This window comes from Hemitrygon akajei, chromosome 10, assembly GCF_048418815.1.
Source record: "Hemitrygon akajei chromosome 10, sHemAka1.3, whole genome shotgun sequence".
In the NCBI taxonomy this organism is placed as follows: Eukaryota; Metazoa; Chordata; class Chondrichthyes; order Myliobatiformes; family Dasyatidae; genus Hemitrygon; species Hemitrygon akajei.
Genome location: NC_133133.1, coordinates 129,138,236 through 129,163,067, shown reverse-complemented (window position 1 = coordinate 129,163,067; position 24,832 = coordinate 129,138,236). Strand labels below are relative to the sequence as shown.

General features: G+C 43.2%; 1 protein-coding gene across 1 annotated transcript in view; it reads right to left on the bottom strand.

Moving 5' to 3' along the window:
- The window catches only part of LOC140734024 (uncharacterized), a 121,559-nt gene that overhangs the window by 82,077 nt on the left and 14,650 nt on the right, over positions 1 to 24,832 (bottom strand). Inside the window, 2 exon segments of the mRNA XM_073057603.1 lie at positions 18,153 to 19,454; positions 19,515 to 20,489. Of these exon segments, the coding sequence (XP_072913704.1) occupies positions 18,153 to 19,454; positions 19,515 to 20,489 (2,277 nt within the window).

The following is a 24,832-nucleotide window of genomic DNA, read 5'->3' as shown; positions in this document are numbered from 1 at the left end:
CTCGGTAACACCAACTCTGATTGGGGCCTATGAGTCCTGAAAGACAAAGCAGCCAGGCTAGGTCTGTAGCAGGTAACAAGGGAATTGACATCTGGGATAAGTCTTGTCCTCAGCAATGTGGCAGGTACATCTGTCTGTCATAAACACAACAGGTTCTGAGGTGAGAAGCAACATCCCATATTCCATCTGGGTAGCCTCCACCTTGACAACATGAACATTGATTTCTCAAACTTCCAGTAATTTAACCCTTCCCCCTTTTGCCATTTCACATTCTGGCTCCCTTCTTACCCCTTCTCTTCACTTGCCCATCACCTCCCTCTGGTGCCCCTCCACCTTCCCTTTCTCCCATTGTCCACTCTCCTATCATCTCCCAGCTTCTCCGTTCATTCCTCCCTCTCCAACCCACCCACCTTCCCCTTCACCTGGATTCACTTGCCAACTTGTACTCCTTCATCTCCCCCACCTTTTCATTCTGGCTTCTTTCCCCTTCCTTTCCAGCCTCGATGAAGGGTCTTGGCTTGAAATGTCAACTGGCAGTTCCTCTCCACAGACGCTGCCTGACCTGCTGAGTCCCTCCAGCATTTTGTAGCCCTCTGGAAATCTTCAGCAACGCACACAAAATGCTAGAAGAATTCAGCAGGTCAATCAGCATCTATGGAGACCCAAATGTAGGGTCTCAGCCCAAAGCATCGACTGTTTATTCTCCTCCATATAAGCTACCTGACTTGCTGAGTTCCTCCAGCATTTTATGTGTGTGTGTTTAAGAGATACAGCACATTTACAGTAAGCTTCCAGCCCAACGAGCCCAAGCTGCCCGATTACACCCATGTGACTAATTAACATACTAACCCGTATGTCTTTGGAATGTGGGGGGAAACCAGAGCACTTGGGAGGAGCTCACACAGTCACATGAAGAACGTACAGATTACTTACAGGCAGAGGTGGGAATTGAACCCAGATCGCTGGTGCTAAATAGTGTCTCTCTAACTGCTATGCTGCCTTACCCCCCACGTGTTCTGTTTGTGACAACATTGGTAGAAGTGACCACTGCTCAGTCCTTCTAAAGCTAAATTCTCATAATCACACCGAGAACTCACTCCACCATGTGTGTTCCCTCACGCAGGCTAAGTGGGATAGACTCTGATCAGATTTGCTGGGTCTCTGTGAGACAGAATGGACCACCTGTGAAATCACCACCACCGCAACCTGTCACCTCACAGCCTAACATACCCCTCACTCCACTGTCAAGCCAGTGGATCAACCCTGGTGCGGGGGAATAGCACCAAGCAAAGTAAAAAATAATGAGGGGCAACTTGACAAAGCAGCTGTACAGGACACCAGTGTACTAAAGAGTAAAAATGCCACGTAACAGGCAGAGATGAACACTCTCACGGCTAGTGGATCAGATCGAAGCTCGACAGTACAACCATGTCTTAACTAGTGGTGTATAATTAAACAGCTAACAGGAAGAGAGATTCCAAGGATCTCCCCATCTTCATTGATGGCTGGGTTCAGCACATGAGAGTCAGAAACAAGGCTGAAACATTTGCAACTCACAAAGCGCCGGAGAAACTCAGCAGGTTAGCGAACTCAGCAGGGGAAATGGGCAGCTGATGTTTCAGGGTCAGACCCTTCATCTGGACCAATTGATTTCCCCTCATAAGCATCTCGATCTGAAACATCAACTATCCATTCCCCTCCACAGAGGCTGAGGGTCCTCCAGAGCTTTGTGCTTTGCTCCAGATTCCAGCACTTGCAGTTTCTGGCGTCTCTGAAACATTTGCAAACAAGTTGAGCTATCAGTGGTGTCTGGGCAATCCATCTCGAATTCCTCCTGAGGTCCCTACCAGTCAATTCAATTCACTTCGCTCAGCATCAGGGAGAGGCCAAGAGCAAAGGATATGAGACCAGGCAACATCACAGCTGACAGCTGGGGACCTGCACTTCTGAACGAGCTACCTCTGGCCAAGCCATTCCAGTACAGTTGCAACACTGCCATCTACCTAACAATGTGGAAAACTCCCCATGTACTCTCAGTGGCCACTTTATTAGGTACACCTGTACCCCTGCTTATTAATGCAAATATCTGATCAGCCAATCACGTGGCAGCAACTCAGTGCATAAAGGCATGCTGACATGGTCAAGAGGTTCAGCTGTTGTTCTGACCAAACATCAGAATGAGGAAGGAATGTAACCTCAGTGACTTTGACCATGGAATGATGGTTGGTACCTGAAGAAGTGACTTGAGTACTTCATAAACTGCTGATCTCCTGGGACTTTCAAGCAGAACATTCTCTAGAGCTTAGAGAGTGGTGCAAAAAAAAAAATCCATCGAGTAGCAGTTCTGTGGGTAAAAATACTTCGTCAGTGAGAGAGGTCAAAGGAGAATGGCCACACTGGTTCAAGCTGACAGGAAGGTGACAGTAACTCAAATAATCACACATTACAACAGTAGTGTATGGAAAGCATCCCTGAACGCACAACGCATCAAACCTTCATGTGGATGACCCACGGCAGCAGAAGACCACAAAAAAGCTGGGCAAATCCAGTCTAGTTACCACAAATCATTCCACCCCCAATCATCATCAAAGTAACTGGAACTGTGGTCGACAGTGGGGTTAAGTGGCACTGACTTTCCATTTTCAGTCAGGGATTCAGTCTGAAGAACTGAACTCCACGGGTAAAGTGAGGTGAGAGTGACTGACATTGAGTTCAAAGCAGCTTTTGACCACGAGGCATTTCAGATACCCTGGTAAAATTGAAGTCAATATGCATCGAAGGGAAAACATTCCAATGGCTAGGGCCATACCTCACACAAGGAAGAAAGGAAGACTTAGAGACAGTGCAGAGGAGAGTTGTCAGGTTGCTGTCTGGATCAGGGAGCATGTCTTATCAGGAAAGATTCAGTGAGCTAGGCCTTTTCTCTTTGGAGTCAAGGAGGATGAGAGGCATAGATAGAGTGGAGAGTCAGAGACAGAAGTGGCTAATTCAAGAGGGTGTAATTTGAGGGCAAATGGCAGAAAATATGAGAGGGATGACACTTACACATGGAGTGGTAAGTGAATAACATGCATTGCTAATGGTAATGTTAGAGGCAAATACATTATGGACATTTAAGAAACTCTTAGACACATGGATGAAGGGCTATGTGTGAGGGAGGGGTTAGATTGATGTTGGAGTACGTTAAAAGGTCAGCATGACATTGTAGGCTGAAGGGCCTGTACTGTGCTATACTTTTCTATATTCTATGTTCTAAAACTGATGGAGTTCCTTGGGGCAGAGTCCCGGGCCAATCCATCTTCAGCTGTTTCATTAGTGACCACTGTAAGGTCAAAGTGGGAATGTTTCCTGGTGAGTAACCGATGTTTGATCTCACCAGCAACTCCTCAGACTAAAAGGCATGAAGAACATTCAGGCAGAGGCTAGTAAATGGCAAATGGTGTTCAGCTCTGGCAAAAGAGAGGCTACTCACCCACCTTTAATGTTCAATGGCATAGCCATTACCAACTCCCCCAGTCACCACTGAGAGAAGCTCAGATGCACCAGGCACACGAGCCAGTTAACAGCTGCATATCCACTGCTGAGCAACTCACCTCCTGAGACCTTAAAGTCTTTCCACAAGGCACAAGTTAGAAGTGTGATTAAAATTTAACTTTATCTATCACGTGTACGTACATCAAAACATGCAGTAACATCCGTCGTTTGCATCTAATCAAATCAGCAATGATTGTGCTGGGCAGCCCACAAGGGGCACCAACATGGCATGCCCACAACTCACCAACCCTAACCGTACATCCTTGGAATGCGGGAGGAAACCAGAACTGCTGGAGGAAACCCCACAGTCACAGGGAGAGTATACAAACACCTTACAGGCAGCAGTGGGAATTGAACCCTCACCTTACAGCTGGAGATGTCATAATGCCATGCCAGCCACTAGACTACCACGTCATGATGGAATGCTCTCCACTGCCTGTAGCTGTCAAGAAGTTCAACACTTTCCAGGACCTATGACTGTGTTGCTAAGTACAGCTCCAACACCATATTCAAGTTTGCTGATGTGTTGTGGGCTGTATCAAAGGGGTGATGAATCAGCATACAGGAAATCTGGCTAAGTAGTGTCATAACAATGTTCTCTCACTCGATGTCAGCAAGACCAAGGAACTGATTGTAGACTTCAGGAGAGGGAAACCACAGATCCATGAGCCAGTCCTCATTGGAGAATCAGAGGTCGGAGAGGTCAGTAACTTTAAATTTCTGGGTGTCGTGATCTCTGAGGACCTGTCGTGGACCCATCATATAAATATAATTTCAAAGAAAGTATGACAGTGCCTTTATTTCCTTAGGAGTCTGCGGAGATTTGGCATGTCATCTAAAACCTTCATAAACTTCTATAGATGTGTGGTGCTAAGTGTGTTGACTGGCTGCTTTACGGCCTGGTATGGGAACACCAATACCTTTGAATGGAAAATCCTACAAAAAATAATGGGTTCACCCAGTACATCATGGTAAAGCCCTCCCAACCATTGAGCAAACCTACATGAAATGCTGTCATCGAAAAGCAGCATCCATCGTCAAAGATCCTCACCACCCAGGCCATGCTCTTCTCTCACTGCTGCCATCAGGTGGAAGGTACAAGTGCCTTAGGCCTCCACCACCAAGTTGAGGAACAGTCACTACCACTCAACCATCAGGCTCTTGAACAAAAATGGATAACTACACTCATCTATTGAGATGTTCCCACAATAATGTTCTTACTTTAAGGATTCCTTATCTTGTTATTTAGTGCTGTCATTATTTATTGCTATTATTCATATTTGAGGTTGCACAGTTTGTGGTCTTTTAGGCTCTTGCTCTTTCATTGATCCTGTTTACAAATACTATTACAAATACTATTCTATAGATTTGCTGAGTATGCCTGAACCCTGAAAGAATCTCAGGGTTGTATGTGGTGACATGTATGTATTCTGATACTTTGAACCATGAGCTTTGACAAAGCAGTCCACTTGATCAACAACCTCATCTGCCACCATAAACATTCATTACCTCCTCCACCTTCATATATCCGTCCTTTGGTAGGAAGACTTGACCTGGACATGATATTTATGATGTGATACACGAGGGGTGCATGTAACTGGAAGAAGTAATCTCCACTCCTGTGCACAAATATTGTAATAAGGTCAACAGAACATCTGACTTCCAAATTGTTTTATTGTAATTATGTTAACTTTCAGTGATTCAACTGCTAGGATATGCTGATACCTCTGAAATTTCTTACCATTTAAATGTACTCTTCTATTCTATTTATTTTTACCAAAGTGGATAGCTAACAGTTGAGCCCCATCTGCCATATCCTTGTCAATTCATCTAACTTGTCTATATTCTACAAAGTCGCTCTACATTCTCCTCTCAGCTTATATGATGGTCAGCTATTTATCAATCCTAGACATATTGCAGTAGACCTTGTGAATATTTTCGATATAGTGTATCAATATTGTGAACAACTGAGGTTCCAGTAGGCACAGGCTTCCAACCTAGAAATGGCAATTTATTCCTGGTCTCTGGTTCCTGCCCATTGACCAACCTTCATTCCATGCTGATATATCACATCCAATGGTACGTGCTCTCATCTTGTCTATTAATCTCCTGTGTGGCACTTGATACAGGCTTCTGAAAGTGCAGGAATGCCACAGTGACTGGATCTCACATCTATTTTGCTGGATTAATATCTCAGAAACCTTTAACAGATTTGTAAAATATGATTCCCTTGCACAAATCCAAGCAATCTCAGTTGAATCCGATTATTATTTCCAAAATGCACCCATAACATTTCCTTTGATCATGTGTTCTGGCATCTTTCCTACTCGTTGCTCTTTCACGTCTTCTTAAATGTCAGGAATATATTTGCCTCCCTTCAGTCCGTAGAAACTATGGAATTTTGATGATCGAAAATCACCACTTCAGAATTCAGAAAGCACATCAACCTTTTAGTCACAGTGATTTCTCCCCAATACATTACTTTACTAATGCTATCTTCTTTGAGTCTCCCATTCACGTTAGACCTATTAGTTTCAACTATTTCTAGGATGTTGTCTTTATCATCTCTCAATTTAGAAAAAAAGTTTGTTTAATTTATCTAATACTTCCTCATTCCCCAATATAATCACTCCCCAATCCAGCTGTAAGTAATCCACATTGGTTTTATCTGTTCTTTCCCTTTTAATGTATTTATACAAGTTTTAATCCATAGAATTACAAGCAGTTATTATGTTTCTTGACAGACAGCTCTTATATTCTTTGACCCTCTTTCCTTATCAATGGTTTAGTCTTTCTTTGATGCATTCTGAAACTTGCACAATTCATAGGCTTAAATGCTGCTTTTGTCAACATTATAAGCCTTTTACTTTGATTGAATGCAGTTCTTAACATACTGAAATTTATGGTCCCTCACTCCTCCGTGCCCCATCAGCCGCCACCTGACACATCTGTGGAAGAGGTGTAGCATCCATATTGACCTCACTAGCCACCTCAGAACACAAAAAATAGAGTAGAAGTAATTCTTCATCAATCTTCAGGATCTGCAGAAAAGAGAAGAAATTTTACACTAGCCAGAGGGAGGGTTCACGATTTTTTTAAAAATAGCCTCATGGTATCTCACAAGTTTGGTTTTACATCTTAGCTCAAAGGTTGCATCTCTGACAGTATAACACCTCATGTCCTGGAGTGCTAGCCTAGATTTTTGTGCAAAGGTTTCTGATGTGGGACTTGACCCCAGAATGCTAGGATTAAAAGTGCCAACCACTTGAGCAAGTGAAAGTCAGCACCCAGGAATCTGGTGCTGAGTGACTCACCTTCGACATACAGATGTGGAAATTTTATGGTTTTATACACAGTAGTTAAATTTAAGAATAATGCAGAGGTGCTACTGCTAGAGCTATTGCCTCACAGTTCCAGTGACCCAGATTCAGTCCTGGTCTCCAATGTACTCCCTATGACTGCCTGAGTTCAGATTCACATTCATTTATTTATAACAAGTACATGGAAACAAAGTGTGTCACTTGCATTAACAACCAACACAACCCAAAGATCAAGTGTCACCACATATTTTGCTGCAAACATAGCATGCCCAAATGCTCAGCAAGACAACAAAACAACCACAACACAACAAGTCCTATTCCTCCCTCCCACCTAAGCAGACATACAGTCCTCCCGCCCCAGGACAGGTTGTCTTCAGCCTCCGAAGACATGTGGATTCACAGATATTGGACTTTTACTTCCCTGGCGAACCCAGGCTTCTGCAGACACCTACTCTTCTAATCGACCTTTGGGCTTTGATCTTTAGTACCAACTCCAGGACTCACCAATGACGGTGAATTCTGAATACTAGCTCTCGAACTCTGGACTTGTCGATGAAGGGACACCAAACACTAAACCTTGAACTCAGTCTTGCCAACTCATTTACCTAGGTGGCAGGTCGCCTGCCCTTGTGCCTTCCGCACACATGGAACTCTGACCCCGGAACCCATCGACGATTCTGTGACCTGGGGGAGCCACCAGGCCTCATCTTCGCTGGTTGGCTAGACATTAGCCTGTGGATTTCTCATGTCTGTGTTGATGAACTTTGAATGTAGAGAAGAGGCCAATACTCTGGCCTGACCTCTGAATCTCCCACATCCCTGTCCCTAAACACTAACCAGACCCCTAACTCCCCCTAAGTCACAGAATCATAGAAGGCATAGCATAGAAACAGGCCCTCTTGGCCACTTCATTCCTGCAGGGTTTCCTCTGGGCCACCTGGTTTTCTCCCATGTTCCAAATGTGTGCAGCTTGGCAGGTTAATTGGTCACTGCAAATTGTGTATGGATGGGGAGTAGAATCTGGGGATGGTTGGGGACAATGTTTGGAGGATAAAATGAGATATGTAGAATTGGAATAATAAGGTGGTTTTGGGCTGATGGTTTTGTTTCCATGTTGTATGTATCTATGACTCATCCATCAGCTTGTATTGTTAAAAAAAAACAGTTTCTCAACATAACTGAAAATCTCTCCCTCTGCTAATCTCTCACAGATATTATCTGTGCCCTCCTTAGTACTAAGGCATCCTTCCTGTAATATGGAGACTAAACAGTACACAATTCACCAGCCTTTGAGATAGATATTTACTTCTTGAGCTGCTTGGTTGTTTGCTAATCTCACTTCCCAAACACAGCAGCTACCACTTGGATCACAAACAGATATAAATAAACTCCCAACTAATATTTCTTTGTTTAACTTCTTGTCATAAATGGAAGTTATCTTGTCTTATTTCTCGCGAGTGCAGTACAAAACAATAGGTTGTTTAATTTGACTTGTTTCAAGTATCATGCTAATATCATTTAGCATATCAAATGACTGATCTATTAATGCTGGTGAATTTTATGTACTCAGAGAAATTAGCTTTACAGCATTACCTGTAAACATCGTCTCCAAGTTGCCTTTAGACCATTTGTATAAAAAGGGTATTTGAAGAAATATCATATGCATGTGAAGTCACCCAAATGAAAGAAACTGTTTAAGTGTAAAAAGCAGTTCAGGCTTATTAAGGAATTAATGGAATAAGGAACATTAAGAACCTATGAAAGACACATAGGAAGAACTAGAAACTATTCTTTTGACTTCTGTTTCTACTACAGACAATTCATTCATCTGCATCATGGGTATGTCTTTTTAGACTATAGGAATTGTACCCATGTTTTGGAAATCCTTTGTATTTTAGAAATGTAATTTGAGAATGTTTAAAATGGAAATCCTCCATCAGTTTTAAATGTATTTTAAGTGTTGTTTGGATTGAAAATGAAGGAACTGTGTTTTAAGCTGCCTTGTTAGCTGTCAGTATCTTCTTAGTAGAGAGAGGAGACCAATTGCTCGAATTGCGGGTATTAGCAGCTAAACTCGCTGTGGAGTATAAACAGTGAAGAAATCTAGTCTTTGAAGATTGGGTATTTACAGTATAATCTCCCTTTAGTGAGAGGACTCATTGCTATTTATATCCACTAGGGCTTAATCTCTTCATTTGTGTTTAGAACTTTGTGGTGAGGAGACCCAATACCAGCACACCTTGTCATCTTTACTGTGGCAGACAAAGGTATACCAAAGACTTCAGAACCACTCAGTTGCCTGCAGGATGACAGAAGAGGGGACGAGTTGGTTGCTCACCTTTTTGCGGCCTCTGGGTTTGCGAAGAGGTTATAGAGAAAGATGCAACGGCCTGTGTTGCACTTCATCCTGAGCAGCTGCGTGACAGAGGACTCTTTGATCTACGGGCTGTTCCCAGGGATAGACATGAAGTCATCAAATGCTGCTGGCAGATCATCAGCTCAGTGAAAGGTATCCTTCGGTCTGCCCAAAACCTGCTGGTCTGCTCGTGTATTGAGATGTCTGTTGAGGTTTGCTGCCAACTGACACGTGCCCGGCTGCAGGAGTACCAGGTGAGGGAGGCATTGAAGCTCGGTGCAGGCATGGACTCAGTGGCAGAGGACCAAAGTTTAGGGTTCTTCTGCTACTCGACCGGGGGGGAGTTGGATTGAATGAAGAAGCCCCTCAATTACTACAGCAGTGTACAACCCCTGAGGACCATGTTAGTGGCAAGTCCTATTCATTTTAATGAATGTAATAATGCAAAGAGCCCATTAGACAAAGGAGCAGATTTAAGCCATTTGGCCCATGAAGTATGCTCTGCCATTCCATCACATCCGATTCAATATCCCACTCAACTCACCGTAATAGAACGCTATGTAAACACATGGACTATGAATGTAAGATTGAAAGATATTGCATGGTTTGTTCTTGTGGATATTTTTATTATTATTTATTTATACTATTTGGGCATACAGTGTGGAACAGGCCGTTCTGGCCCAGCAACACCCAACAACCCCTGACTTAACCCTCACCAAATCACGGGACAATTTACAATGACCAATTAACAAGTACGTCTCTGGGCTGTGGGAGGAAACCGGAGCACCCGGAGAAAAACCTACGCATTCCACAGGAAAGATGTACAACTGCCTTACAGAGGATGCTGGGATAGAACTTTGAACTCTGACACTCCGAGCTGTAATAGCATTGTACAACTCACTATGTTACCATGGAGCTTTGTCACAAAGAAGTTTATTTTGATTTTTAACAACTCTCAATGAATCAGTGCTGAGCTTATATGAAATTGACAGCAGTGGCTTAAATGGGAGGATAAAATACACCTTGCTGATATCACAAAAGCAAATGGGAAATTAAACTGTGGTAAATTTTCCAAGAGGAAGCAGAGGAATGCAGGTATATAAAAAGGAACATTATGTTGAGCAGTGCAAAGATATCCATCACAGTAGGAACACCAGAAAAGAAAATTTTGTTATATACATGTAGTAAGTTTGATATATTTATAGTGACTCATGTATCCTCTTGCGAGGACCACAGTAAGTTAACGTACAGGTATGGCAAAGAATCAGGGAATTAAATGGAACATTAGATTTTATTACAAAAGCGTTGGAATTCAAGATAAGAAAAAACATCAATTCTATGTACATTTGATAAGACCAGATATGGAATGCTCTGTACAAGAATCTCTAAGAGAGTGCATTGTTGATTCAGTTGACTGGGTCCTGGGATGGGGTGATGCTCCTTGTTCCTCTGGGCTAGGCAAGACAAGATCTCTTAGTAACATAAGATTCTTAAAGGGCTTATCTACGGCCTGCAGAGGTTATAAACATTGGTTGCATGCCACAGAATAAAGGGTAATCCATTTTACGCTGAGATAAAGGCAAATTTCTTCACTGAAGGAGTTGTGATCTTTAAAAGTAACTATTTGGCAGGTTTTTTTGAGTAAATTCAAGATGAAAATCAAACAATTCCTGCAGGGCACCAGTAATAACTAAGGTTACATATTTCAATCAATACATAGTGTCTTCACATAGTAATAGAACTAAAAAGAATTCACTTTTTTCAGGTTAAGCCTGACTTAAGGCAAGATATCTTCCAACTATTCCCTGTATCCCTGACCATTGTTCTCCATCAAAGACCTATGCCAACTTCCCTTAACGGTCTTCATGCTTCCAAAGCTCACCTCCTGTTCAAAACCTGCCTATTTTATCTTCCACTTCACAGACAAGAGATCAGAAGGCTTCGCAAAGTGTGATGTGTGCAAACCACTATTTTGCTGTCTCTGAGGAGAGCAGCTCCTGTTCAGTACATTAATATATCAAACACATTTAATTCAGGCAGTTGCTGTTCCTCTTTGTTACTCCTTAAAAGAATTAAAATTAGCCCATATTTTCATATTACTTCTGGGTAAGTGCGGAAGTGGTCCTTCTGGTCTAATGAGTCACATCAATCCACCTATTTAACATGAGCCTATCACAGGATAATTTACAATGACCAATTAGTCTACTAACCACTACGTCTTTGGACTGCAGGGGGAAACTGAAGCACCGAGAGAAAATCTATACGGTCACAGGGAGAGTGTGCAAACTCCTTACAGATGGTGCCAGAATTGAGCTCCAAGCTCTAATGCCCCAAACTGTAATAGCTTTGCACTAACTGCTACACTATCGTGACACCCCAATAATGTTCAGAAAATTGCTAAAGAAAGACAATAAACCATGTGGCTCATTTTAAAGAACATGAACCATCCAGCAATTCTAAAATGAATACTATTTTCAAAAGAATACTGTCACAGAAGTAGAATTAATGCTTCCTGAAGGTAATTATTGTATTTGATTCCACCACCTTCTCTGGTAGATAGTTCAAAATTGAAAGTAAATTTATTATCAAAATAGATAAATGTCACCGTATATAACCCTGAGATTCATTTTATTGTGCACATAATAAAATAATAATCACAATATTATCAATGAAATACCACACCAACATGGGCATTCAACAAGTGTGCCAAAATAAGCTGTGCAAATACTAAAGAAAGAAGCAATGATAATAAATAAGTAAACAATAAATATTGACAATGTGAGATGAAGAGTCCTTGAAAGTGAATCCATAGGTTGGAGAAACATTTCAATGAAAGGACAAATGAAGTTGAGTGAAGTTATCCCCTCCAGTTCAACAGCCTGATAGTTGAGGGTTAATAACTGTTCCTGAATTGATGGTGTGGGTCCTGAGGCTCCTGTACCTTCTTCCTGATGGCAGCAGTGAGAAGAGAGCATGTCCTGGGTGGTGGGGGTCCCTGATGATGGATGCTGCTTTCCTGTGACAACGTTTTGTGTAGATGTGCTCAATGATAAGGAGGGCTTTTCCCATGATACACTGAGCCAAATCCATTTCTTTTTCTAGGATCTTCTAGGATTTTGATGGGCATTGGTGCTTCCACACCAGGCTATGCTGAAACCAGTCAATATACTCTTCACCACACAACTATAGAAGTTTTTCAAAATCTTAGACATCATTCTGAATCTTTGCAAACTCCTAAGGAAGCATAGGCACTGCTGTCTTCATAATTGTACTTACGTGCTGTGCCCAGGACAGGTCCTCCAAAATAATAACACAGAGGAACTTAAGGTTGCTGACCCTCTCCACTGCTGATCCTCCAATGAGGACTGACTCATGGGCCTCTAGTCTCTTCTTCCTGAAGTCAATAAGCAGCTCTTTGGTCTTGCTGAAGTTGAATAAGGGGTTGTATTTATGACATATTTCAGTCAGATTTTCATTCTCCCTCCTATGTGTGATCCATCACCACCTTTGATCCATCGACAGTGGTGTCGTAAGCAAACGTGAATATGGCATTGTAGCTGTGCTTAGCAACAAAGTCATAGGTGTAAAGAGAGTAGAACAGAGGGCTAAGCAAACAGCCTTGTGGTGCACTTGTTCTGATGGAGGTTGTGGAGGGGATATCGTGAGAAAGTGAAAAAATCAAGGATCCATTGCACAAGGAGGCATTGAGGCCAAAGTCTTGAAGTGTATTGATTAGTTTTGAGGGAATGTTGGTATTGAGTTCTGAGCTGTAGTTGATACAGAGCATCATGATGTATGCATCCTTGTTGTCCAGAGGTTCCAGGGTTGAGTGAAGAGCTAATGAAATGGTATCTGTCATGGATTTGTTGCTCCAGTAGGCAAACTGGAGTGGATCCAAGTCACTTCTCAGGCAGGAGTTGATATGATTCATCATCAACCTCTCAAAACACTTCATCACTATGGATGCAAGTGCTACTGGGCGATAGTCTTGAGGCAGGTGGCCACCTTCTCCTTAGACTCCAGTATAATTGGAACCTGCATGAAGCAGGTGGGGTACCGCAGACTGCCAAAGTGAGAGTTTAAAGATCTCGGTGAACACTCCAGCCAGTTGATCAGCACAGGTTGTTAGTACTTGGCCAGGTACCTCGGCCGGGCCAGATGCTTTTTGTGGGTTCACCCTCCTGAAGGCTGCTCACACCTTGGCCTCAGAGACTGAAGTCATAGGACCATCATGGGCTGTGGGAGTTCATGATGGTTCCTCCATGTTTTAAGGGTCAAAGCAAGCATAGAAGGCATTGAGCTCATTTGGAAGCGAAGCACTGTTGTCATCTATGCCACTTGATTTAACTTTATAAGAGGAGATAGCACAACTATCAAGCGTCCTTCATTGATTCATGTTTAGACCAGAATTGCCATTTGCCTGAGATGGCTTTCTGGAGATTGTACCTGGACCTTTTGTAACTTCCTTGGCCATCAGCCTTGGATGCCATTGACCTGGCCCTCAGCAGATTGTGGATCTCATGGTTCATCCAGGGCTTCTAGTTGGAGAAGATTCTGAATGATTTTGTGGGGACCACTCATCTACAACTATTTTGATAAAGTCAGTGACAACTAAGGTGTATTCATTCAGATCCGTAGATGAGTTCTTGAACACGGCCCAGTCCACCAACTCGAAGCAATCCCTTAGCTGCTCCTCTACCTCCTGCGACCACCTCTTTGTTGTCCTAAACTCTGGAGCTTTCTCTTTAGCCTCTGCCTGTATGCAGATAGGAAAATAGACTGCAAGTGATTTGATTTACTGGAATGTGGTCTGGGCATGGAACGACAGACATTCTTTATCTTAGTGTATCAGTGATCCAGCATGTCAGATGCATGTTCAGGGTATACAGTAGAATGCAGGCAGAGTAACTTCCCATTACACAGTTAGTGTAGATGAGAAGAAAGGTCATCATGGACATGATGGGTTAAAGGGACTTCTTCCATAACTCTATGACCTCTGTTCATGCCACTGCAAAACACATCATGGTTTCTTTGATAAACTCATAAACCGGACCATCAATGAGGATTTGGGTTCTAAGCACAAGGAACAATACCACCTCTGACATGGTATCCTGACCAAAATACAACCCAATCCTTCGTCACCATGGGGGGAACAAAAGCCCCAGCTCGTTCAACCTTTCCTCATAAGACATGTTCTATGGATCTGCCACACTTGTGGAAAAAAAATGGTTGTGTCCACTGACTCATCTGCCAAATGTGCAAGCAGAGATTGGCTGCTTAGGTGCTGACATTTGCACCAAGACAGAATTCAGATCAATGTGTGGTAAAAATCTCTGGCAGGCTGTGAATACTGAGCTATTCTCCAAACCATTAGCAGCTGTACAATAGTTCCTATTTTCACTCTCATTAAATAAATGTCATAAAATTCCAACTTAATGGAAATATCATCAAATATTGATGGACTAAATGATTTGCAACACAAGATTTCTTTTCAAGTAAATAAAGGATTGAATACACTGCTGTCTGCTCATAACACAGACACACAGTGTACAAATAATCTCTATGCCAAAATAGCTTTTGGCATTATATTCACCCTGAAGTAAAAATTGCCTGTCCAAACCTATTCTGAATGTTAACTTGTGGCAGTTAGTAATATCTGTATTGCTTTCTACACAGGATAAACAGTTTGTTTTTTCATCCTTTACTACTTTATTTCCAAGCAGAATGGAAAGATTTGCACAACTGTACAGGAGTAACAGCCTGACATACCTGAATTAGATCTCTAAACACAAGAAATTCTGCAGGTTTTGGAAATCCAAAGTTACACGCACAAATTGCTGGAGGAACTCGGCAGGTCAGGCAGATCTATTGAAAAGAATAGTGTTGATGTTTCAGGCTGAGACCCTTCATTGAGGCTTAAAATGAAGCCAGAAAAGGAAGATGGGGGGGGTGGGGGTGGGAGTGGGGAGGAGTACAAGCTAGAAAGCCAAGTGAAGGGGTTGGTAGGTAGATGGAGGGGAGTGGGATATGAAGTGAGAAGCTTGGAGGTGATAGGAAGAATGGGTTGAAGAAGAAGGAATCTGATAGGAGAGGAGAGTGACTATAGGAGAAATATCCAATCGTGGTCCAGTGCTTAAATCTGGGACCTTGCCATCCCTTATCTTAACATTATTGTGTTTTGGATTTGATTAATCAATCACTAGTTACAGTGATAAGTTAACTAACTAGAACTTAGGAGAATGAGGGGAGATTTGATAGAGGCATAAAAAATTTGGAGGGCTAAAGATAGGGTGAATGCAAGCAGACTTTCTCCACTGAGGTTGGGCAGGACTAGAACTAGAGGTTCATGGGTTAAAGGTGAAAGCTGAACTGTTTAAGGGGAACATGAGGGGGAGTTTTGTCACTCAGAGAGTGTGAGAGTGTGGAACAAGCTGGCAGCAGAAGTGGTGGATATGACTTTAGTTGTAACAGTTAAGAGAAGTTTGGGAGGGGTACAGAGGGCTATGGTCACAGTGCAGGTCGATTGCACTAGGCAGAATAATAGTTCAGCATGGACTAGATGGGCCAAAGGGACTGTTTCTGTGCTGTAGTGTTCTGTGATTGTAGTTCTTGTTCTAGTTGAGCTATTCCAAACTCTCGTCTCCACGGTCAGATTTTCAGTCTATCAATTCATGAACATTACCTCATTATTCCTCTTTTGTAATATTTATTTATTATATTTCAGAATCAGGTTTATCATCACTGCGATATGTCATGAAATTTGATGTTTTGTGGTAATAATACTGTACAATCAAATATATTATAAATTAAAATAAGAAATTATATGCTGTGTGTGTATGTACAAACCCCATTTCCAGAAAAGTTGGGATATTTTCCAAAATGCAATAAAAATAAAAATCTGTGATATGTTAATTCATGTGAACCTTTATTTAACTGACAAAAGTACAAAGAAAAGATTTTCAATACTTTTACTGACCAACTTAATTGTATTTTGTAAATATACACACATTTAGAATTTGATGGCTGCAACACACTCAACAAAAGTTGGGACAGAGTTAAAATAAGGTTGAAAAGTGCACAGAATATTCAAGTAACACTGATTTGGAAGACCCCACATTAAGCAGGCTCATTGGTAGCAGGTGAGGTATCATGACTGGGTAGCATCATGTAGCATCCATCAAAGGCTCAGTCTTTGCAAGCAAGGATGGGTCGTGGCTCACCCCTTTGTGCCAAAATTCGTGGGAGAATTGTTAGTCAGTTCAAAAGAAACATTTCTCAACGCAAGATTGCAGAGAATTTAGGTCTTTCAACATCTAGAGTACATAATATTGTGAAAAGATTCAGAGAATTCAGAGACATCTCAGTGTGTAAAGGGCAAGGTCGGAAACCACTGTTGAATGTGATTGATCTTCGAGCCCTCAGGCGGCACTGTCTAAGAAACCATCACGCTACTGTGACAATTATAGCCACCTGGGATTGGGAGTACTTCGGAAAACCATTGTCACTTAACACAGTCTGTCGCTACATCCAGAAATGCAACTTGAAACTGTATTACGCAAGTAGGAAGCCATACATCAACTCTATGCAGAAACGCAGGCGAGTTCTCTGGGCCCGAGCTCATCTCAGATGGACTGAAAGACTGTGGAACCGTGTGCTGTGGTTAGATGAGTCCACATTTCAGCTAGTTTTTGGAAAAAACAGGCATCGAGTTCTCCGTGTCAAAGATGAAAACGACCACCCTGATTGTTATCAGTGAAAGGTGCAAAAGCCAGCATCTGTGATGGTATGGGGGTGCATCAGTGCCCACGGCATGGGTGAGTTGCATGTATGTTAAGGTACCATTGACTCTGAGGCGTATATTAGGATTTTAGAGAGACATATGTTGCCATCAAGGCGATGTCTCTTCCCAGGACGTCCATGCTTATTTCAGCAGGACAATGCCAGACCACATTCTGCACGGGCTACAACAGCGTGGCTTTGTAGACACAGAGTGTGTGTGCTTGACTGGCCTGCTGCCAGTCCAGATCTATCTCCTATTGAAAATGTATGGCGCATCATGAAGAGGAGAATCAGACAAAGGAGACCACGGACTGTTGAGCAGCTGAAGTCTTATATCAAGCAAGAATGGACAAAATTTCCAATTGCAAATCTACTACAATTAGTATCCTCAGTTCCAAAATGATTAAAAAGTGTTATTAAAAGGAAAGGTGATGTAACACAATGGTAAGCATGCCTCTGTCCCAACTTTTGTTGAGTGTGTTCCTTTAATCCTTTTCGCTCCTTATGGAGCATAGGGCCTCAACAAAAGTCCTCCACTTCCTGCGATCTCTAGCAGATGTTTTTGCAGTCTCCCAAGTTTGGCCGGCGGCTTTCAGTTCATCCAAAAGCCTACACCTCCAGGCTTGCTTTGGGCGACCTCTTCTTCTCTTCCCTTGTGGATTCCATTCGAGTGATTGTCAAGTGACCTTCGACTGGCTCTTACTCAAGGTGTGGCCGACCCATCTCCACTTCCTCCTCCTTATCTGGAATACAATGGGCTCTTGGTTTGCTCTCTTCCATAGGTCTAGGTTCGACACACTATCGTACAACTTGAGGGGGAGGATCTGCGGGAGGCATTTGTTGAGAAAGGTCTGGATCTTGTTGCAGCTGGTGTTAGTGATTCTCCATGTTTCGGATCCATATAGCAGGATGGCTTTCACATTGGAGCTGACAGAGATGGCCGTAGATCTCCAAACAGGTCGCAGGGTTGTGAAGGCATGTTGGGCTTTTCTGATCCTTGCTCTGATGTCCTCATCCGTACCTCCTGATTTACTGATTTTGCTTCCGAGGTAGGTGAATTTGTCTACATCTTCAACTATTTGTCCTTCAATCTGTAATGGCTCCTCTTGTTTGTTATTAATGCGTAGAACTTTGGTCTTCCCTTGACTGATCTTAAGGCCTACTCGCTGTGAGGTCTCTCCCAAGGAATCTACTTTCTTCTGCATATCTTGAAGCCGGTGTGAGAGAAGAGCGAGATCATCTGCAAATGCCAGGTCTTCCAATTTCCCTGTTAACGTCCACTGGATGCCTCTCTCTGAGCCAGCATAGGCTGTTCTTGTAGCCCAGCCGAGTACCACAAGAAAAAGTAGAGGCGACAGCAGACATCCCTGTCTGACTCCAGTAGTGACCATGAACTCTTCGGACAGTCTCCCATCGTGGATGACCCTGCATGAGAAGCCGTCATAAAGCTGCTTGATGATATTGACCATCTCTTCCGGTACACCATAGTGTCGTAAGATGCTCCACATTGACTTTCTGTCCAGGCTGTCAAATGCCTTCTCAAAATCAATAAAACACACATATAGTGGAGTTTGCCATTCTATTGTCTGCTCCACAATGACTCTAAGTGTAGCTATCTAGTCAATGCATGATCTCTCTTTCCTGAACCCTGCCTGCTCATCTCTAAGTCTCTGGTCAATGGCGTTTTTCATCCGCTCCAAGATGACCCAGGTGAGAACTTTGCTAGGAATGGACAACAAGGTGATCCCCTTCCACTTGCCACACAGTGAAAGATCTCCAGATTTTGGCAGCTTCACAAGGAGGCCCTTCTTCCAATCTGATGGGATCTTTCCTGTTCTCCATATCAAATTCAGCAGTATATGCAAATGGTCCACCATAACCTCTCCACCCTCTTTCAATGCTTCTGCAGGAATGTTGTCTTCTCCAGCAGCCTTGCCATTCTTCAGGCTTTTCAGGGCTTTTCGAATTTCTTGCTTGGTGATTTCACCTATATTGATGTTGAGTGGGTCTCCAGGCTCCAGGTCAGGTGGGTTCTGTGGTGGTGGTCTATTCAATACTTCCTGAAAGTGTTCCATCCATCTCGCCAGCTGATCTTCAACCAAAGTGAGCAGATGGCCTGTCTTGTCTCTAACAGGTCTGTTGAAATTGCTTTTCTTCCCTCTCAAAAGTTTAGTTGTCATGTAGAGTGCCTTGAGGTCCCCTTTACTGGCCACTGTTTCTGCTTGCTCTGCTATTTCATTGAAGTATGACCCATTGTCCTTTCTGAGCTGTTTCTTCACCTCCTTGGCCATCACACTGTACCTGTTGGCGGCAATTTGTTTCTGTTGCCGGGTTCTGGCCTGATTCAACTCCTGTTTGAGCTTTTTCCTCTCCTCCACCTTCTGCCATGTCTCGACCCTGATCCAAGGTTTACTGTTGACTGGTGGTCTTCCCAGTACTTCTTCGCAGGCTCCTACAGTGGCCTGCTTCAAGGTAATTCAGGCGTGTTCCGCTGTTCTCTCATCTTGTTCCTCTATTTGAAGAGCCCCAAAGCGGTTTTGCAAGGCAATGTGGAAATCTTTTTTGTTCTCTTCCGTCTGTAGTTTTCTAACATCAAACTTTATTCGCGTGTTCTGTTGCTTCTTCTTGGCTGACAGCTTCATCTTCAGCTTTGCAACAACCAAATGGTGGTCAGATCCAATATCTGCTCCTCTTTTGGCTCTCACATCTTGCAATGAACTTCTCCAGCGCTGGCGGACTATGACATGATCAATCTGGTTCTCTGTTTGATGGTCAGGCAAGACCCAGGTTATCTTGTGGCAGCGTCGGTGGGGAAAGAGGGTACCTCCAAAGGTCAGTTCGTTGAAGGCACAGAAGTCGGTAAGGAGTTCTCCATTTTCATTCATATTCCCCAAACCATTCTGGCCCATCTCTCTCTCCCTGCCAGTGTTATCGCTGCCTACTTCGGCATTCAGATCTCCCATGACGATCAACATATCTTGCTTAGGTACCTTTCCAACTACTGCTTGAAGCTGGATGTAGAAGAGATCTTTTTCTTCTTCCTCTGCGTTGTTAGTTGGGGCGTAGCACAGGATAATGGATACCTTCTGGAATCTGGACTCGAACCTGGCTGTGATGATATGGTCGGACACTGGTTCCCATTCTATCAAACTTCTGGCTGCTTCTTTGGACAACATCAGGGCCACACCAGCCTCATGCGGGTCTTCCTCTTTTTCTTTGCCGGAATAGAGCAGAGTTTCTTCCGTCTGCAGTTTGGTCTCACCAAAAGTATTCCACCTTGCTTCGCACATGCCCAAGAGTGTGAGGTGGTATCGGTTCATTTCCTTCATTGCCTCTCCCAAAGTGATCTCAAATTCCATGTTCCGATTAGGATAGATTTCTTCTGTGAGAGCAGCTTTGGAGCCTCCATTACGGTTTTCCTCGGGTGGAGGAGGGTTGTCATCCCTGCAGCTTCCTGACAGGTTTGGTTGCAGCGCGTCATCAGCCTCCTGAATGGGGCCCTGCTTTTCCCGAGATCTGGGTTAGTTGTTGACAATCTGTTGACGGTTTCTGTAACAATTGCTTGTTTTACGTGAACGGGTTGTTAGCCCATTGCACAACCCCCAACCTGGAGGACCAGGGGTTTTCTGTCGGGGTCACCTTCCCCTAGGCGATAGCATTTTCATGCTAACGAGCTCCACCTGCCCGGGTTTGAAATCAGAGTTTACCCTCTCCTAGATAGGCTGCCATCCAAGGCTAACGAGTCCTATCTACCTGGGTTTGGAATCGGAGTTTCTTCTCCTAGGCTATGTTGGTTCGTGGCACCTTCTTCCATATTATTCGGTGCACCCCTCACACGAGGGATCCTCCATCCACCACCCAGGGGAAGCACCTCAACGCCGTATAGCCCCAGCGTGAGGTTGTTGAGTGTGTTGCAGCCATCAAATTCTAAATTTGTGTATATTTACAAAATACAATTAAATTGGTCAGTAAAACTATTGAAAATCTTTTCTTTGTACTTTTGTCAGTCAAATAAGGGTTCACGTGAATTAACATATCACAGATATTTGTTTTTATTGCATTTTGGAAAATATCCCAACTTTTCTGGAAATGGGGTTTGTATAATTAATTAATAGGCAGATTGGCTGCAAGATTGATTGATTGATTGATTAATTAATTAATAGTGCAAAAAGTGAGCAAAAATAATGAGGTAGTTTACATTAATGATTCAGAAATCTGGACATCTGACGGTAAAGAGGAAGAACATTGTGTGTGTGTGTGTGTGTGTGTGTGTGTGTGTGTGTGTGTGTGTGTGTGTGTGTGTGTGTGTGTGTGTGTGTGTGTGTGTGTGTGTGTGTGTGTGTGTGTGTGTGTGTTCCAGTTCCTGTACCTCCTCTCTGCCTGAGAACTTTTTATGCCTTACACTGTGCTGCTACCATAAAAGGAACAAACTTAAAGACATGTCAATAATAATAATTCTGATTCTGGTATTCCCACACTGATTGGATGTTCTAGGAGAATGAAGGAATGGTGAGAGAGGAGAGCAATGTTTAAGTTCCTAAACTCCGTGGGATTTCCTCATTCCGTTATCGGCGGGAGGCTGTTTTTATGCTGCTTCTCCAGGAGTTCCGAGCTCCGGTCAGAGTCAGGACAGAGGATTAGCCGAAGCATGGCTCTTCAGAGTTTCTTGCTGTTGGCTGGGTCATCCGCTCAGCAGTGGCTTCAGCCGAAATCCGGGACTCCCTTCCCAGCAGCGCTGTGCAAGTGCCTTCACCATTCAGTAACTTGTACACTTCAACTTCAGCAGAACATAAATGCATCCACCAGCAGTCTAGAGAAGCAGTTGCACACACATTTCTTTGGCCTGACTAAGCACAGATCAATTAGTGTGACAATTCATCTAGAATCCGTGCGATTTAGGATCAAAACAGGGTGTATCTTAGATAAGCACGTTGAGGAAAGAAAAATGGGGGCTATGTGAGAGGGAAGCATTAGATTGATTTTGGAGTAGGTTAAATGATCGGAACAACATCGTGGGCTGAAGGGCCTGTACTTTGTTGTAGTGTTCTATGTTAAAATGTAGAGACCTCTGAAAATAAATATGCAGTCATGATAAAGTCATTCTGGTAAAAGATCCCATGGTGAGGGACTGGCAGGGAGCAACTCTATTTGCCGAAAGCCAGCAGAAATTCTTTCTTGTTCTAACAACGTCTAACCAACGTCACGTGAGAGAACGCAACACAGAAATATTCATGTTAGATCTACGACAGACATGTCACTGTGCTTCAGAATTCACAGCCTAATAGATGCTGGGAAATATTCCTCTCATGTTTTGAGAGAGACATTAAACCTGGATTTCATCGGTCTGTTGTCATGGTGCTGTGGATGTTAACTATCCTCGGGCATTCTATGCACTACTGCAAGGAGTTCTCCAGATTCCTTGGCTCATATTCCTCTAACAACTATTAACTCAAAAAGTATACAAGTCGGTCTTTCATCTTAATACTGTCCCAGTGTAGTCTTGAATTTAGAAAATGGCACTCTCTTTGTCTACAATAAAAGTAGCTGTGATTGTAATTGATGCATGTCCGCTCTATCTCTTTACTCACTGTTTCTGACTTAATGTTTAAGAATTGTGGCTTACTCTTTATTTTCAGACTATGGGCCAAATTCCCAAGATGTTCTGTACAGTGAATTTTAATGACACAAATTAAAGTTCTGATTTCAAAATCAGAATCAGAATCAGGTTTGATATTGCTGTCATAATGTATGTTGTGAGATTTGTTTTGCGGCAGCAGTAAACAGCCATTCACAATGTTAGGTTTCGCCTTGTAGGAAGTCATACCCTGCAAACCTGGCCAGAGCTGATGTGCATCTGATTCCATCTCTATCTTTAATTGGAATTGTTCTTTTGCTCTTAAAATAACTTTCCATAGGCCGTACCTGGACTTAGAAACATAGAAAACCCACAGCACAATACAGGCCCTTCAGCCCACAAAGCTGTGCCGAACATGTCCCTACCTTAGAACTACCTAGGCTTTACCAATAGCCCTCTATTTTTCTAAGCATCCAGGAGTGTCTTAAAAGACCCTATTGTTTCTGCCTCCACCACCACCACCGGCAGCCCAAGACTTCTTGTGTAGTTCTGGATCACCGGTATTGAATGCCACAGATCTAGCCTCAGCAAACTATGAATTTCCTTGTTCATCCACAGCTTTTTGGTTTGGGTATGCACAATATGTTTTTGAAGGCACACATACATACACATACGTCTTGGTGAAGTTGATGACAACTGTGGCATATTCATCTAGAATCGAAGGTAAATCCCTAAATATTGTCCAATTCACCGACTCAAAGCAGTCCTATAAACATTCCTGCACCTCCCTTGACCATACCTTCTTGGTCCTCACTACTGGTGCTGCAGTCTTTAGTCTCTGCCTTGGCTAAGATCCCTGCAATGATAGGGAAGGTATCAAGCTGTGCTGCTTTGTGACTGCTGATCGCGGTGTTCAGCTGCTCCAATGCGAACCTGACGTTGGCCAGTGGCCAGGGGTGCAATGTACACTGCAAATAGGATGATGGCAGAAAACTCCTTCGGCAGATAAAATGGACAACATTTGACTATTATATGTTCCAGGTCGGCTGAGCAGGATTGATTCAGAACCGCCGCTATGTCTGTACACCATGAAGCATATTCCACCCCCTCTACCTTTAAAAGATGAGCTGTCCTGTCTTTGCAATGGATAGGTGGCGAAGCCCTTGGGCTGCAGCGCGGCTTCCAAAATGACAGGGGTGAGCCATGATTGCAGGAAGCAAGGTAGTACACAGCCACAGAATATAGCAAAGCTGATGTCCGTCTGGTACTGCAACCTTGCTCAGTGTGCTGAGCTACATATACCTGTCTGGACACGCCCCCCTGCTGACTGCTCCTGTGGCTCCTCCCGCAGACCCCTGTATGAAGGCGATTGGAGGCACTGCTCCTCCCTCAGTCTCCAGGATGTTTTGTGATGGTCTCTTGCTGCTGACAGTGCTTTCTTCCAGCTAATAAAAGCCCATCTCTCGCCTCACGTCTCCGAGAGTTATTGATGGTGTATCACTCAGAAGCTCCAATTTCATTTTCCAGAGACTGAACATTCGACAGCAGGGAGTGGGGGTCCAAGGTCTCTGCACTCCAATCGTACCTGCAGACCACTCAGCTTCCGCACTTCCTTTTCCATAAAAGGAAACTGCACTCACGACGCTGGCCTGCAATCCAGGGTCCTCCGATTTTGAGTATCAATAGATTTTTTAAATATCTGAAAGCACTGTTGCTTACTGAAGTACCCATGGTTCTGACCGTGGAGTTCAGCTGCAGTAATCCTAAACGGGATGATCTGATGATCCCCATCAGAGTTTTACGCAAAGAGCCAACTTTTCAGCATCGTCTTAGAAATTGCATCCAGTAATCTGGTCTCCGTACCGAAAGAGAGATAGACTTGTGATCAAAGGAGTCGTAGGAGCAAACTGAAAGATCACACTGAGCTAGTGTTCGAAATAGCAGGCGATTTATTAAAAAACTGGTATGTACCAGGAGACCAGCCGAAGCTCATCTACCTGAACATGAATTGGTATGGCTTTTACATTCTCAGCTGGTGGGATTACCAAGTAACACTACATTTTGATAACAGAGTGGCAGCTACAACAAGACTTAATTGAGTAGCAGACTAGGTCCTGATTACAGAATATAATAATAATCCAGTCTAACAGCAAATCCAATTTTCTTTTATGATAAAGGGTGCACACTAAAACATAATTGGTGAAGTTTCTGAAACTGGGTGTTGTCACGGCTGCATTCCATGTGTCCACTTGTACCTGTGTTTCTCTG